At 45.1% G+C, this 12,549-nt stretch overlaps 1 protein-coding gene across 4 annotated transcripts in view; it reads left to right on the forward strand.

The window, feature by feature from the left end:
* Nucleotides 1-1,885: 1,885 nt before the first annotated feature.
* The window catches only part of RPL7L1 (ribosomal protein L7 like 1), a 38,146-nt gene continuing 27,482 nt past the window's right edge, over nucleotides 1,886-12,549 (forward strand). Inside the window, exons 1-7 of one of the 4 annotated variants that reach the window (XM_074950809.1) lie at nucleotides 1,886-2,107; nucleotides 2,462-2,570; nucleotides 4,827-4,987; nucleotides 5,187-5,324; nucleotides 5,586-5,695; nucleotides 6,302-6,514; nucleotides 7,092-10,216. In XM_074950809.1, coding sequence (XP_074806910.1) covers nucleotides 2,049-2,107; nucleotides 2,462-2,570; nucleotides 4,827-4,987; nucleotides 5,187-5,324; nucleotides 5,586-5,695; nucleotides 6,302-6,510 — 786 coding nt within the window. In that variant the 5' untranslated portion in view covers nucleotides 1,886-2,048 and the 3' untranslated portion in view covers nucleotides 6,511-6,514; nucleotides 7,092-10,216. Of the gene's footprint in view, nucleotides 2,108-2,461; nucleotides 2,571-4,823; nucleotides 4,988-5,186; nucleotides 5,325-5,585; nucleotides 5,696-6,301; nucleotides 6,515-7,091; nucleotides 10,217-12,549 lie in introns of those variants that run through there. The other 3 variants (XM_074950806.1, XM_074950810.1, XM_074950808.1) reach the window with 3 other exon arrangements.

The raw sequence follows: 12,549 nt of genomic DNA on the forward strand, positions 1-12,549 counted from the left end.
TGATCACAATGGTCCATTCTGGTCTTGGAATCTATGAACTTATAATGCTTGTTGTATTGTCTGTACGATTATCTGTGGTACTTTTTGTGAAAAGATAACAGCAATATTCATAAATTAGCAAGAAGCATTTGTAAATATGGCTGCCTCTTTACAGAAAAAAGTGATTTTGTTTGGGTATTATAGCTGCAATAGCACAAAAACTAGCATTGTAGGTGTAATACCTATAATGATATTAACTTTCAACTTGTGCTTAAAAATTATTAGATTTCAAGTTCTTGGTGTCTATTATACTGCAATGAGATAGGATGCCCCAAAGGACTTTAATTATAATGATATGCAGTGTTATTTTAGCCATGTCAGTCCCAGGATATTAGAGACAAGGTGGGTGAGGTAATATATTTTATTGGACTAACTTCTGTTGGTGAAAGAGACACTAATAAAAGTTGGTCCAGTAAGATATATTATCACCCACCTTGTCTCTTTGATTATATGATGCAGAGAGATACTTTTTTATTTTTTCCACGGTTTGGAAAGTAAATACATTCCCTAGCAGGATAATAAGTGATGACTGTAGTGATGAGTTACAGAGAGGCCAAGGGGAAGTTGAATTTTTGGACAGATGGTGGGATTTAGAAGTAAAAAGGGCAAGGAACTCACATTTTTTTAACAGCAGTAGCACCTAACAACTCCAATAAGAGAGCCCCATGCTGCTTGGTGCTGTACAAACACATAAAAAAACACATAGAGTCTGCCCTGAAGAACTTATTGTTAACATAATTATTATATTATTCCAGGCATAAGCATCACTCTTTTGTGGCGTCACCAGCATGCAGGAGTACCAAACCTTGGCTGGTAGTGTGCTGGGTGTCCCATGGCTGACACAGGCATTGAAGGTACTTCAGCTACTATGGCTGTGTGGTTCCCAAAATTCACTCCCCAATTGCTTCCCATGTTCCTTCTCACAACATTTGGTCAGGTGTTCTTAAAACCCCAGCTCCTGGAAGCACGTGATCAGGTAATCTCAGCTTTCATTTTTTAAAATTAAGTTTCTAGCCCTCGTTGTTGTGAAGAAAAGCTTGAAAATGTGACCCAAGTGAATCTTAAAGTCTCCAAAACAGAAGGCAAATAAAAATAATTTATTATGTTGTTAAAATTTCATGATTTTTTAAGCCAATTGCATGATCTTTGAAGAGGCTGACATCCTTTTGAATTGCTTGCACTATTACAATTGCCTTGCAAATCTCACAGAACTTTTTCCTCCTGACCACTTGTATCCATCCTGAGCAGGAGGGAAAGAGTAGCAGCTGAAGCATGGGTTGATGCCTGGAATGACTGGTCCTCTAGGTTTCCAGGCATGTTAAGAGCAGTATTTTAGCCTCCTCAGGCTGCACTTTCTCCCCCAACAGGAGATTACCTACTCTCACCATTTTTTTTTATCCCAACCCCCATGCTAGCTGGTGTTGTTTTTGAAGCCCCGGCTGCGGGAGTCATGTGAGTACACGAGCATTTTAGTGTTCATGTTACAAAAAACAGTGTGTTACCCATTCTAGCGAGTGCAGAGAAAAGGCGGAGGATATAAGCCCACCAGGTTAAATAACAGAAGGCAGCTAGAGAGCCGCCGCCGCCACCCCCCATCTCGATTTTTTAAGCTAATCTGGTGATTTGGGGAACCCAGGCGTGGGGCTGGTGCTACCGCAGCGCAGGCAGACAGACAGACACCCCCCGGGCCCGCCCTACGGTGTTGACAGCGGCTCTGACCCAGCAACCCTCCTGCGCTGCCAGGCCCCCAGTGCAGCCTCAGCCGGGGCCCAGCGCCGCCCCAGCTGCACGCGGAGCCCCAGCACGAGGCGGATGGTGGAACGCGCCCTCTCCCCTCTTCGTCACCACTCCGCTCCCAAGTCCACAAGCACAGAGGTGGAAGTCCCAGCCCAACCATAGAGACAGCGTCTAGGGATAGAGAGGCTGCTGGCGGTGGTACCCGGACGCATGCGCAGTGATGGCGGCTCCTCTGCGTGTGGGGCGTGGGGGCTCGTTGGCAAAGTAGCCGCATGCGCACTGGTGGCATGACTCCAGACTCAGGCGGAGAAGGAAATATGGCGGAGCCGGAGTGAGTGGTTAATTTGTGAGCTGGGGCTGGCGGGGAGGATCCGTTTCCATCTGCGGGGAGGGGGCCCCTGGGATCGGGGGGCCCCGGGGCGCTACCGAGAAGCGGCCGGTGGGGGTAGGGGGTCTGTTCGCCGTTGGGGCGGCGGGAGGGGACGCACGTGCGCGCGGCGTGGTGGGTTCCCGCGGGCGGGAGCGGGGCAGGCGGTCCCGGATCTGCCCGGCGCTGAGCGCGGGCCGAGCTCCCTGGCCAGGCCCGCCGCAGCGGGGGGCTGGGAAGAAGCGCCGAGCCGGACTCTCCTGCCCGGGCCGCCGCTGATGCGTGACGAGTCTCGCTTGCCGTGTCCTCTTGCGTTAGACCCAAAAGGAAGATCCCCCTGGTGCCGGAGAACTTGCTGAAGAAGAGGAAGGCGTATCAGGCCCTCAAGGCCACCCAGGCAAAGCAGGCGCTGTTGGACAAGAGGAAGGTACGGGCCCTGCGGCTGCGGGCACCCTGCGCTCTCCCCGCGACAGGCCGGCGAGAGCAGCGACTCCTTTTCTCGTGTCTCGGCAGCTTGTCCCTAAGGCGGAGGCTGCGAAAGCACATTCTGCAGGCGGGCCCCCAGGCGAGGCTTTTGTGGGATCTTGCCTAGGGAAAGGGCTCTGTGCATTTGTGTAGTTCAGTAGAGAGAGTGTGTGTGTGTGGGGGGGGTGTTAGATGTGGGAAGAGGCACCGTTTCTAACGCACAGGCTATGGGATTGCTGTAAGGCAGTTGGGGATGGCTGTTGTAATTGCTATATGTATCCATGGCCTGGGGATTTTATTTGTAGTTTACCTAATTGTAGTAACAAGCTGACTTGCCAACCCAAACCTGTCTACACTGGATAAAGAAGTGTTGCAGCAAATATGTTTGGTTCCACATTGTGGTTTATGAACTAGTTAGTTGTAGTCTGTAGAGAGCTCACAGGTTGCACAGAAGCCCCACCCCTCAAAGGGACTTAGGCACCTCCCTTTGACCCAGATTTAAGAGCCTATCTCTGGTCAGGATTCACAATCATGACCCCTCTCGTGGAGTTTCATGCCCAAGCAATCATTTTTCAAGAAAAAATAGAGGAGGAAGCGATGCTGTCTTTCTCTTCACCATCCGCATGTCCAGTAGTTAGAGCACTTGCCCAGGATGTGGGAAATCCAGGATCAGTACCTCAATCTGCCTGATTCAGATCTCTCACCTTCGAGGTGAGTGGCATAATCTTCAGCTAGTGGGTTTTCTAGAGTGGCTATCTCAGGGCATGGCTACACTGGAAACTTCAAAGCGCTGTCTCGGGAGCGCTCCTGTGGCAGTGCTTTGAAGCGTGAGTGTGGTCGTGCGTGAGCATTGGGAGATCTACCTCCACAAGGGGATTAGCTCAGAGCACTGGGAGCGTGGCTCCCAGCGCTTGGAGCCTGTTTAGACTAGCGCTTTAAAGCGCTCTGACTTGCTGCACTCAGGGGGGTGATTTTTCACACACCTGAGCCAGCAAGTTAGAGCGCTATAAAATGTAAATGTAGCCAAGCCCTCAGTCTCTCCTGTTGAAGTTGTTGTTACTTTGTATGAAATAATTATTCATTGGGACAGAGAATGTTTGATTATAGCAGTGGTTTTCAAACTTTTTTTCTTGTGACCCAGTTGGAGAAAATTGTTGATGCCCGCAACCCAAAGGAGCTCAGGGCTGGGGCAGAGGGTTGGGGCGTGGGCTTACCTTGGGTGGCTCCTGGTCAGCAATGCAGCAGGGGTATTAAGGCAGGTTTCCTGCCTGTCTTGGCACCGTGGACTGCGCTCTGCTCTGGCTGCTTCTGGGGTGCAGCACCGTGTCAGAACAGGTAGGAACTAGCCTGCCTTAGCCGGTCAGCGCCACTAGTGGGACTTTTAACGGCCCCGTTGGCGGTGCTGACTGTAGAGCCGCTGTGATTCAGTGCCTTCCATTCTGCGACCCAGTACTGGGTCACGACCCGCAGTTTGAAAACCACTGGATTAGAGCACTCACTTGTGAGGGGGGCATGCTCCATTGCAGGGATTTGAACCTAGGTCTGCCACACTTCATATGAGTGTCCTGACCACAGGGCTCAAGGTCATCGGGGACCACCACATCTTCCATCTCCATTTTTGGTGTGTAGTCTATCCCCCAAAATCAAAACCAAGCATTTTGGACATTTCCAGTATGTGTCTGTTTTTTCTTTTGACTGAAATAACTTGCCAAAATCAGCACAAATTTGTGAAATGTTTTGGTCAATCCAAATATACATTTTTCAGTGGAAAAAAGTTTTTGGCTGAAACATTTTGCCTAGATTTAGTCATTGCACTCATATGTGGCTTAAATTGGGGTATCTAGATTACTGCTGACCTATGGCTTTGTCTTGCAGTATATTTAGCTGTGGAGCCCTGTTTTGGGCTGCACAGGGAGGGCTCCATTTAGTTTCTCACTCTGTTCGGGTATATGTTCTGCACTTCTCCACATACGTTTTCCTAATTTGCTCAGGTAAAAGGTTCAGGTTCATGAGCTAGCACCTCGTGAGTTGAAGCTAATGACTGAGGTCTGTACTGTGCCACACAGCACCGCAAGATTGTTTCTTGAGTTTGGCCTCATGCGCTTCAGAATTTTTTGACATCAGGCCCTAAATCTCATTTTCTTCCTCTGACCACATGTACCTTTCATATACACCTTCTGAGAGAGATGATCATCTCTCATCTTTCTGTATTTAGCAGCAGAAGGGGAAGCAGATACAATTCAAACGTATTGAGACGTTTGTTCGAGATTCACGGCGCAAACACAGAGATGAGGTCCGGCTGAAGCGCATGGAACAGAAGCCTGGCCAAATGGTGCTACCTCAGGGACACAAGCTGGCCTTTGTTGTGCGGATTGCAGAGTAAGGAACTTCTTCTTTTATACCATCTCCATCCTTTTGCTGGTTTCCTCTGTACTTGCCCAGGCTCATTTCCTGGTCTACACTTGCTGCAGTGAAAAGGAAAAGGCGGGGGTTATCAAGATGTAGCATCCTACAAGTTATCATGGGGTGATGCCTGGGTGGGAGAAGTACACTTACCACTGTGGTGTCTGTAATTCAGGATTAAAGGAGTGAGTCTAAGGGTGCGGAGAGGGATACAGATGCTGCGGTTGAGGAAGATTTTCAGTGGCACGTTCATTAAACTGACTCCAGCCTCACTGAAGATGCTGCGCACTGTGGAGCCCTATGTAGCATGGGGGTGAGTACTCCTCTGATTTTTATAATACAGTGGTAAACTAAATATTCATTGTGGCTTTTTTATGTAGTTATTTTCCTCTTGGTTAGTTAGCTCGTTCAGTTCAGTTCACAACTTGGTGTTCTTGATATCTAAAAATGTGCTTCAAATATTAGCACTCTTTATTCTGTGACATGACAGTGAGGTAGGAGATCCCCTTGGTTAACTCTGTGCTGCACTGTTAATACCTCCCGCAGTAACAACCAGGTTTTTGATTTTGTACAGACATCCCAATCTGAAATCTATACGAGAGCTCATCCTGAAACGAGGTCAAGCAAAGATCAACAAGAAGAGGGTCCCTTTGACAGACAACACTCTGATAGAGGAGCATCTAGGTGAGGAAGAAGACCTTAAGGCAGTGAACTGAGGGAAGGGGGGACCAGTGTTCCCTCTAATTTTTCCCACCCATGTGCAGAATGAATTTTGTTATGTGCACCAATATGGAGGTGATGTGTGACACATGACCTTCATATTGGTGTACATAACAAAATTCATGTGGTGGGGTGGGGCCAAGGGGTTCAGAGTGTGGGAGGGGGGCTCAGGGCTGGGGAAGAGGGTTAGGTGTGAGGAGACTCCCCTCAGCACTCTCTCCCCGCAGCAGCTCTGGGGCTGCAAGATAGGTGCCCCTTCCTCGGCCCCAGCAGGTCCGGGCCGCCCCAGCTGCGGTGGTTGGGGGCCCGGGGAGGGGTGCCCCTCCCCCAGCTGCTCCCCAGCCATGGCAGGTTCATTGAGCTCCTGCGCGGTGCTAAATAGGTTGCTGTGCAGCTTACAGGGAACTTACATGGGATCTGTAATTTAAATGGTTTGTGATATATGGGGAGACTGCGACTCATAGAGAGAAGATGGAAATGTGAGGGTTGTCTGGTGAGGTGCAGAAGGATTTTATAGTTGTGCATCTCCTTATTTATTTTATTTATTTATTTATGCCCTTCCTTCCCCAGGAAAGTTTAATGTAATTTGCCTGGAAGATCTTATTCATGAAATTTATTCAGCTGGGCAGCATTTCACAGAAATCACTAACTTCTTATGGCCATTTCATCTCTCTGTTGCTCGCCATGCTGCACGTAACAAAGTGGGTTTCCTCAAGGAGATAGGTGAACCTGGGTACCGAGGCGAAGGAATCAACAAGCTCATACGTCAGCTGAACTAGTCAGGTGAGGAGTGGTTATTTCCTTCATGTACCATGCTGTTGATTGCTGTGGGTTCTGCAAATTATTCATACCATCTATTTCTTAAAAATATCCTGTACTGGCTTCATACTTGACTGTTGATTGTACAGAAATGACTATCAGAGCAGTGGGAAATTGGAGATCTTGGAGTGAAAAGCTAGCAGCTTGTCAGTGTGGAGATATTTAGATTGCAAGCAAAACACTTACAACTCTTCATAGAATATCAGGGTTAGAAGGGACCTCGGGAGGTCATCTAGTCCAACCCCCTGTTCAAAGCTGGACCAATCCCCAACTTAAATCATCCTAGCCAGGGCTTTGTCAAGCCTGACCTTAAAAATCTCTAAGGAAGGAGATTTCACCAATTCCACCCCTAAGGAAGGAGATTCCTCTTTGGGTATCCTATAAATAAGACAGCACTGGATTGATATTTCTTAGATTTGCCACTGTATTTTCTTTTAGACATCAGCAGTCTCACTGAACTCTTCCTTAGAAGCCAGACACTTTTTGTACTTGTCATGTTCTTAACAAAGCTGATATATCTCTTTTCCTCCTTGTCCTCTAGGGTCCATATGAGGATTTTAGGTTTTTGTCTCCTGCTCCATGCTGTATGTTTGTTCTTGCAGACTGTTGGAACTGAGCAATGTGACATTACATCTCCTGTCTACTAACTACTTCTGCCATGAAGGAGATGGATTTAGTACTGTTCCTTCTCTGGGAAGAAGTCACATTGCTATCAAATGTGAGCAAGAAGTGACTTGAACTTCCAGGGAGCAGAGCTTCCCTGTACATCTGATGAAACAGACATACTAAACCAAATTTTTACTATTGTTGGTTTTACACCATCTTCCTTTTGAAGGATCTGTCCTTGGAACGAACTTGTACCTGCAAACAAGGGGTTTGGAAGATGGGGGTTCCCCCACCATTATTTAATCCTTCATTGTAGCTGACTGTGCCTGGGGATCTTGATTCAGCCCTCCCAAACAGAATCAGTTAGTCTCTAGTGATGCTGCACTTTCCTCCAGCTACAAATTTCTCTTAGTATCACAGTTGCCTGGTAAGATGTTTATCCTTCCTGATGCACAGGTAAGGCTAAGGAGTGTATTTTAAATACATCCCTTAGTCACTGTTGCTGGGCAAGCTGCTAGCAGTAAACAAACTAATAGATGTTCTAGAATTTCTGAAATATCCAGACTATGTTTAGCCCACTGCAAAAGTGGTGATCCTCTGCTGCTTGATCACAGGATGCCTTTTAGATTCTCCTAAATCAGCCTTTTCAGGGACTCCCCATTTCCCTTAAAGGAAAACTTATTTGACCTTTACCTCATTGATTAAAGCTGTAAAGAAGTCCTTTCTTACTCAGTGACTTTCAAATAAATTGTTATCAAACTCTGCTGTAGATTGAGGTTAGGGTATGTGTAATAAATCAAGTAGGAGAGAGGAATTCAGGAGGGTAGTTTTCTTTGGTAAAACCGAGCTGCTGTCTGTACTAAACATGAGAATTGACTATCCCTAAACCTAACTAGTAGTGGCAGAAGAAATTGGAAAGCAGTGCTCTGATTGCAGTATGAAACTAAGTGGGATTGCGCTCATTGGAGAGGAGTACCTACGCTGATTTGCAGTCATTTGCAAAGTAAGTGCTTCTGAGCATGGCTTGGTGCTGTGGTGCTGCAATTGCCAATCTGACCCATTTGGAAGGGGAGCGAATGGTGCTCTTAGAGTGTGTGAGAAGAGGAGGGAAGAAACCACTGCACTTCAGTAAAAATTACTTTTTCACATAACTTGGGGAACAAATGTTAGGGCATAGATAGATTTGTCATAGGCTGAAAACAAAGTGATATTGGTAGTACATCTGTTTTCAATTCCTCTCAAAGTGAATGTGTTCATTTTTTCTCCATCTAATAGAAAACGATTCTTGTGCAGATCTAATTGAAGATTTGTATTGGACAGTAAGTGTCACTCAACTCTTGGGTTTGACTTAAGTCTTGCAAGATCTTAGGGAACAGCATGGGTTAGCGTACACTAGGCTCAGAATAAGGAGAATTGTGTTTTCTCCCATCTCTGACTGACTTTGTGGTCTTGGGTAAATTGGTTCCTCTCCGTGCTTCAGTTTCCCAATCTGTAAAATGAGAGCAATTATATCTGAGATCTATGGATAAAAGCACTGGAGTATTGCTATGGATGCGTAAGAACAAGTGAAGAAATTTTTTACCTTTTTTACGGTATGCTTTACTTCTGTAATACAAATTTCATCTACTTGAAGTCTTAAAGGTGACCTGTAAAGCGCTTGAATTTTTCTATTACTGTCATATAGCATGTAACTCCTTTTTTTTTTAAAGACAAACTTCTTTCTGTCTTATTTCTTCTTCCACACATGACATAGGCCTTAGCCACTTGTAACTTCATTTTCTGTTGAATAGTTCCATCAGAAACCTCATGGATGTGTTAAATTAGTAAGCTATAATGTTAACTGCTTTAAACATGTCCACATGGAGAATTTGCACAGGTTTAACTTAAATTAGTTTTCAAACTGATGCAAATCCCTGGGTGGATGTTCTTTCATATTGAGTGGTCTATCAGTTTAGGATAAAACAAAATAAACCTGGTTTAAATCAAAATAAGTGTTCATACAGCCTTTTTGCACTGATTTATCTACATTGGTTTAAAATTATATCAGTTAAAGCATTGCAGCTTTCTAGTGTAGACATGCCCTTAGTCTCAGGCTTTTTGGCTCCCACCCTTGGGTCGAAAGCAGTAATGTATTAAAGAGTGAGACAGGGCAATGGTTTTTGCATCTGAGTATGGAAAGAGCAGTGATGGAAAGCAGGGAGCTGAGCCTAAGAACCTCTGTTTTGGGATTCCCTAGGGCAAGTATTGAAGCTACTTTATTTTTAAATCATGAAAGCAGGGTGTTTGACAAATATCAAGCAGAAGTGGATCTTCCTAAACCATGGGTATTGTGAACAAATGCAGATAACCTCTTAAAGGTGATCGGGATTCTCCTTGGACTATAAGGGTTTCAGTAAAATTCTTAGTCTAGAGCAGTGAATACTTATACCACACACATAGAGAACGCCAACGGAGACAGCAAGCGATAATCTGATTTTTTAGATCATATGTAATTAACAAAATATCTAACCCAGCATTCAGATTTTACTCTATTTCAATACAGTTTGATCCTCCATATTCTCAGCCACAGGTCAATCAATGGGACTCTGATTCAACCAGTGGGTCACTGCAGATTAACATCATATGTTCCTTAGGATGCAGTGTATACACAAAGTCAGATCCAATCACAGCATAAATGTACTGATGAATTCAAAACCTAAACTTCATGCAAACAGGTATGCCAAAGCCTTATAAAAGAGAAAGAGGTTCCCCAAGTCAGAATTGTTTTAGTGGTAACTATTGAAGTGGTCTCATTCTGTAAACAAATTAATTAGATATCAGTAGACAGAGTGAGACATCCAGCTGGTGAATATCTACTAACTTCCAAACCAGGCTGGCAGTAGTTGGAAGACCCATAACAAAGTATCAGGCTAAAATAAAACATCTTGAGCATAAATTCTCAATCTGGCTAATTTCCTAGTAGAAAAATGTTCTCATTTACGTGTATATATTTAAACATGACCGGATTCGTAGTGACTTGTCACTTTATGTGAAGGAGAAAGAGAACCATCGTGAAAAAGAACTGCCGCAGCATCTAAAGAATGCAAAGAGCAATTGTCAGCTGAGACAAGCTGAGCAAATTGAGTTTGGGTGTGCATGTGTGTGGGGTTGGGCCCTTATTTTTTGTCTCAAGTGATAGAGCTTCTTTGCCTACAAACTGTGGGGTCCAGATTTGAATCTTCCTGCTGTTACAGGGCACAGGAGATACACTCCTCAAGCATGACCAGCAGCTTCCAGAACCAACATGGATGAAAAGGATGTTGTCCATACTTGGTCAGACCAGTGGCCCATCTAGCCCAATATCCTGTCTTCCAACAGTGCCAGCACAAGATGCTTCAGAGGGAATGAGTGGAGCATGGCAATTATCAAGTGATCCATCCCCTGTCATCCACTCCCAGTGTCTAGCAGTCAAAGGTTTAGGGACATCCAGAGCTCGAGGTCGCATCCCTGACCATCTTGGCTAATAACCATCGATGGGCCCATCCTCCATGAATTTATCTAATTCTTTTTTAAACCCAGCTATATTTTTAGGCATCACAATATCCCCTGGCAATGAGTTCCACAGGTTGGTTGTGTGTTGTATGAAGAAGTACTTCCTTGTTTGTTTTAAACCTGCTGCCTATTAATTTCATTGGGTGAGCCCTGGTTCTTGTGTTATGTGAAGAGGTAAATAACACTGCCTTATTTACTTTCTCCACACCATTCATGATTTTATAGGTCTCTTATCATATCCCCCAATAGTTATCTCTAATATGAATAGTCCCAGTCTTTTTAATCTCACCTCATATGGAAGTTGTTCCATACCCCTAATCATTTTGTTGCCCTTCTCTATACTTTTCCCAATTCAAATACATTTTTTTGAGATGGGGTGACCAGAAATGCACACAGTATTCAAGGTGTGGATGTACTATGGCTTTATATATAGTGGCCTTATATTTTTTGTCTTCTCTATCCCTTTCATAATGGTTTCTAATGTTCTGTTAGCTGTTGTGACTGCTGCTGCAACTGAGCAGATGTTTTCAGAGAACTATCCGCAATGACTCCAGGATCTTTCTTGAATAGTAACAGCTAATTTATTTTATATGCATCATTTAACATGCATAGTTTTTATGTTTTCCAGTGTGCTTTACTTTGCACTTATCAACATAGAATTCCATCAGCCATTTTGTTGCCCACTCACCCAGTTTTGTGAGAGCCCTTTGTAAATCTTTGCCATCAACTTTTATCTTAACTAGAGTAATTTCGTATTGTCTGCAAATGTGGTCACCTCACTGTTCACCCCCTTTCCCAGAACATTTATGAATATGTTGAACAGCACTAGTCCAGTACAGATACTTAGGGGACCCTGCTATTTACCTCTCTCCATTATGAAAACTATTTATTTATTCCTCCCCTTTGTTTCCTATCTTTTAATCAGATGAGATTACTCCATGAAAGGACCTTCCTTCTTATCCCATGACTGCTGACTTTGGTGTGGGGCCTTGTCAAAGGCTTTCTGAAAGTCTGAGTACACTGTCATCTGGATCACACATGTCCACATTCTTGTTGACACCCTAAAAGAATTCTAATAAACTGGCAAGGCACAATTTCCCTTTACAAAAGCTGTCAACTCTTCCCTGATGTATCATGTTCATCCATGTGTCTGATAATTAGTTTCAACCAGTTTGCCTGGTACTGAAGTTAGGCTTACTAGCCTGTAATTGTCAGGATTGCTTCTGGAGCCTTTTTTAAAAATGGGTGTCACTTTAGCTATTTTCCACTCCTCTGGTACAGAGGGTGATTTAAGCAGTAGGTTACATGCCACAGATGATAGTTCTTCAGTTTCACTTTTGAGTTCCTTCAGAACTCTTGGGTGAATACCATCTGGTTCCAGTGACTTATTACTGTCTTATCAATTTGTTCCAAAACCTCTGATATTGACACCTCAATCTACGACAGTTCCTCAGATTTGTCACCCAAAAAGGATGTTTCAGGTATATCAATCTTCACTGCAGAGGATGTGAGGGAGACTGATGCAAAGTATTCATTTAGCTTCTCCACAATGATATTTTCTTCCTTGAGTGATCCTTTAGCATAAGGGTAGGCAAATTACGGTCTGCAGGCCATTTTAAGCCAGTCTGCGAGCTCCCACTGGGGCACCGGGTTGGGGGCTGCACCATACGGCTCAGCCCCGCTCCAGCCAGGGCGCCGGGTCGGGGGCTGCACCCCGGGGCTCCCGGAAGCAGCCACATGGCGCCACTCTGGCACTAGCAGGGTCGGGGGCCACTCCAACCTTAAGAGCCGGAGAAGGAACATGCCACTGATTCTGGGAGCCGCTTGAGGTAAGCGCCGCTGAGAGCCTGAGCCCCTCCCCA

Source organism: Natator depressus, chromosome 4, assembly GCF_965152275.1.
Source record: "Natator depressus isolate rNatDep1 chromosome 4, rNatDep2.hap1, whole genome shotgun sequence".
In the NCBI taxonomy this organism is placed as follows: Eukaryota; Metazoa; Chordata; order Testudines; family Cheloniidae; genus Natator; species Natator depressus.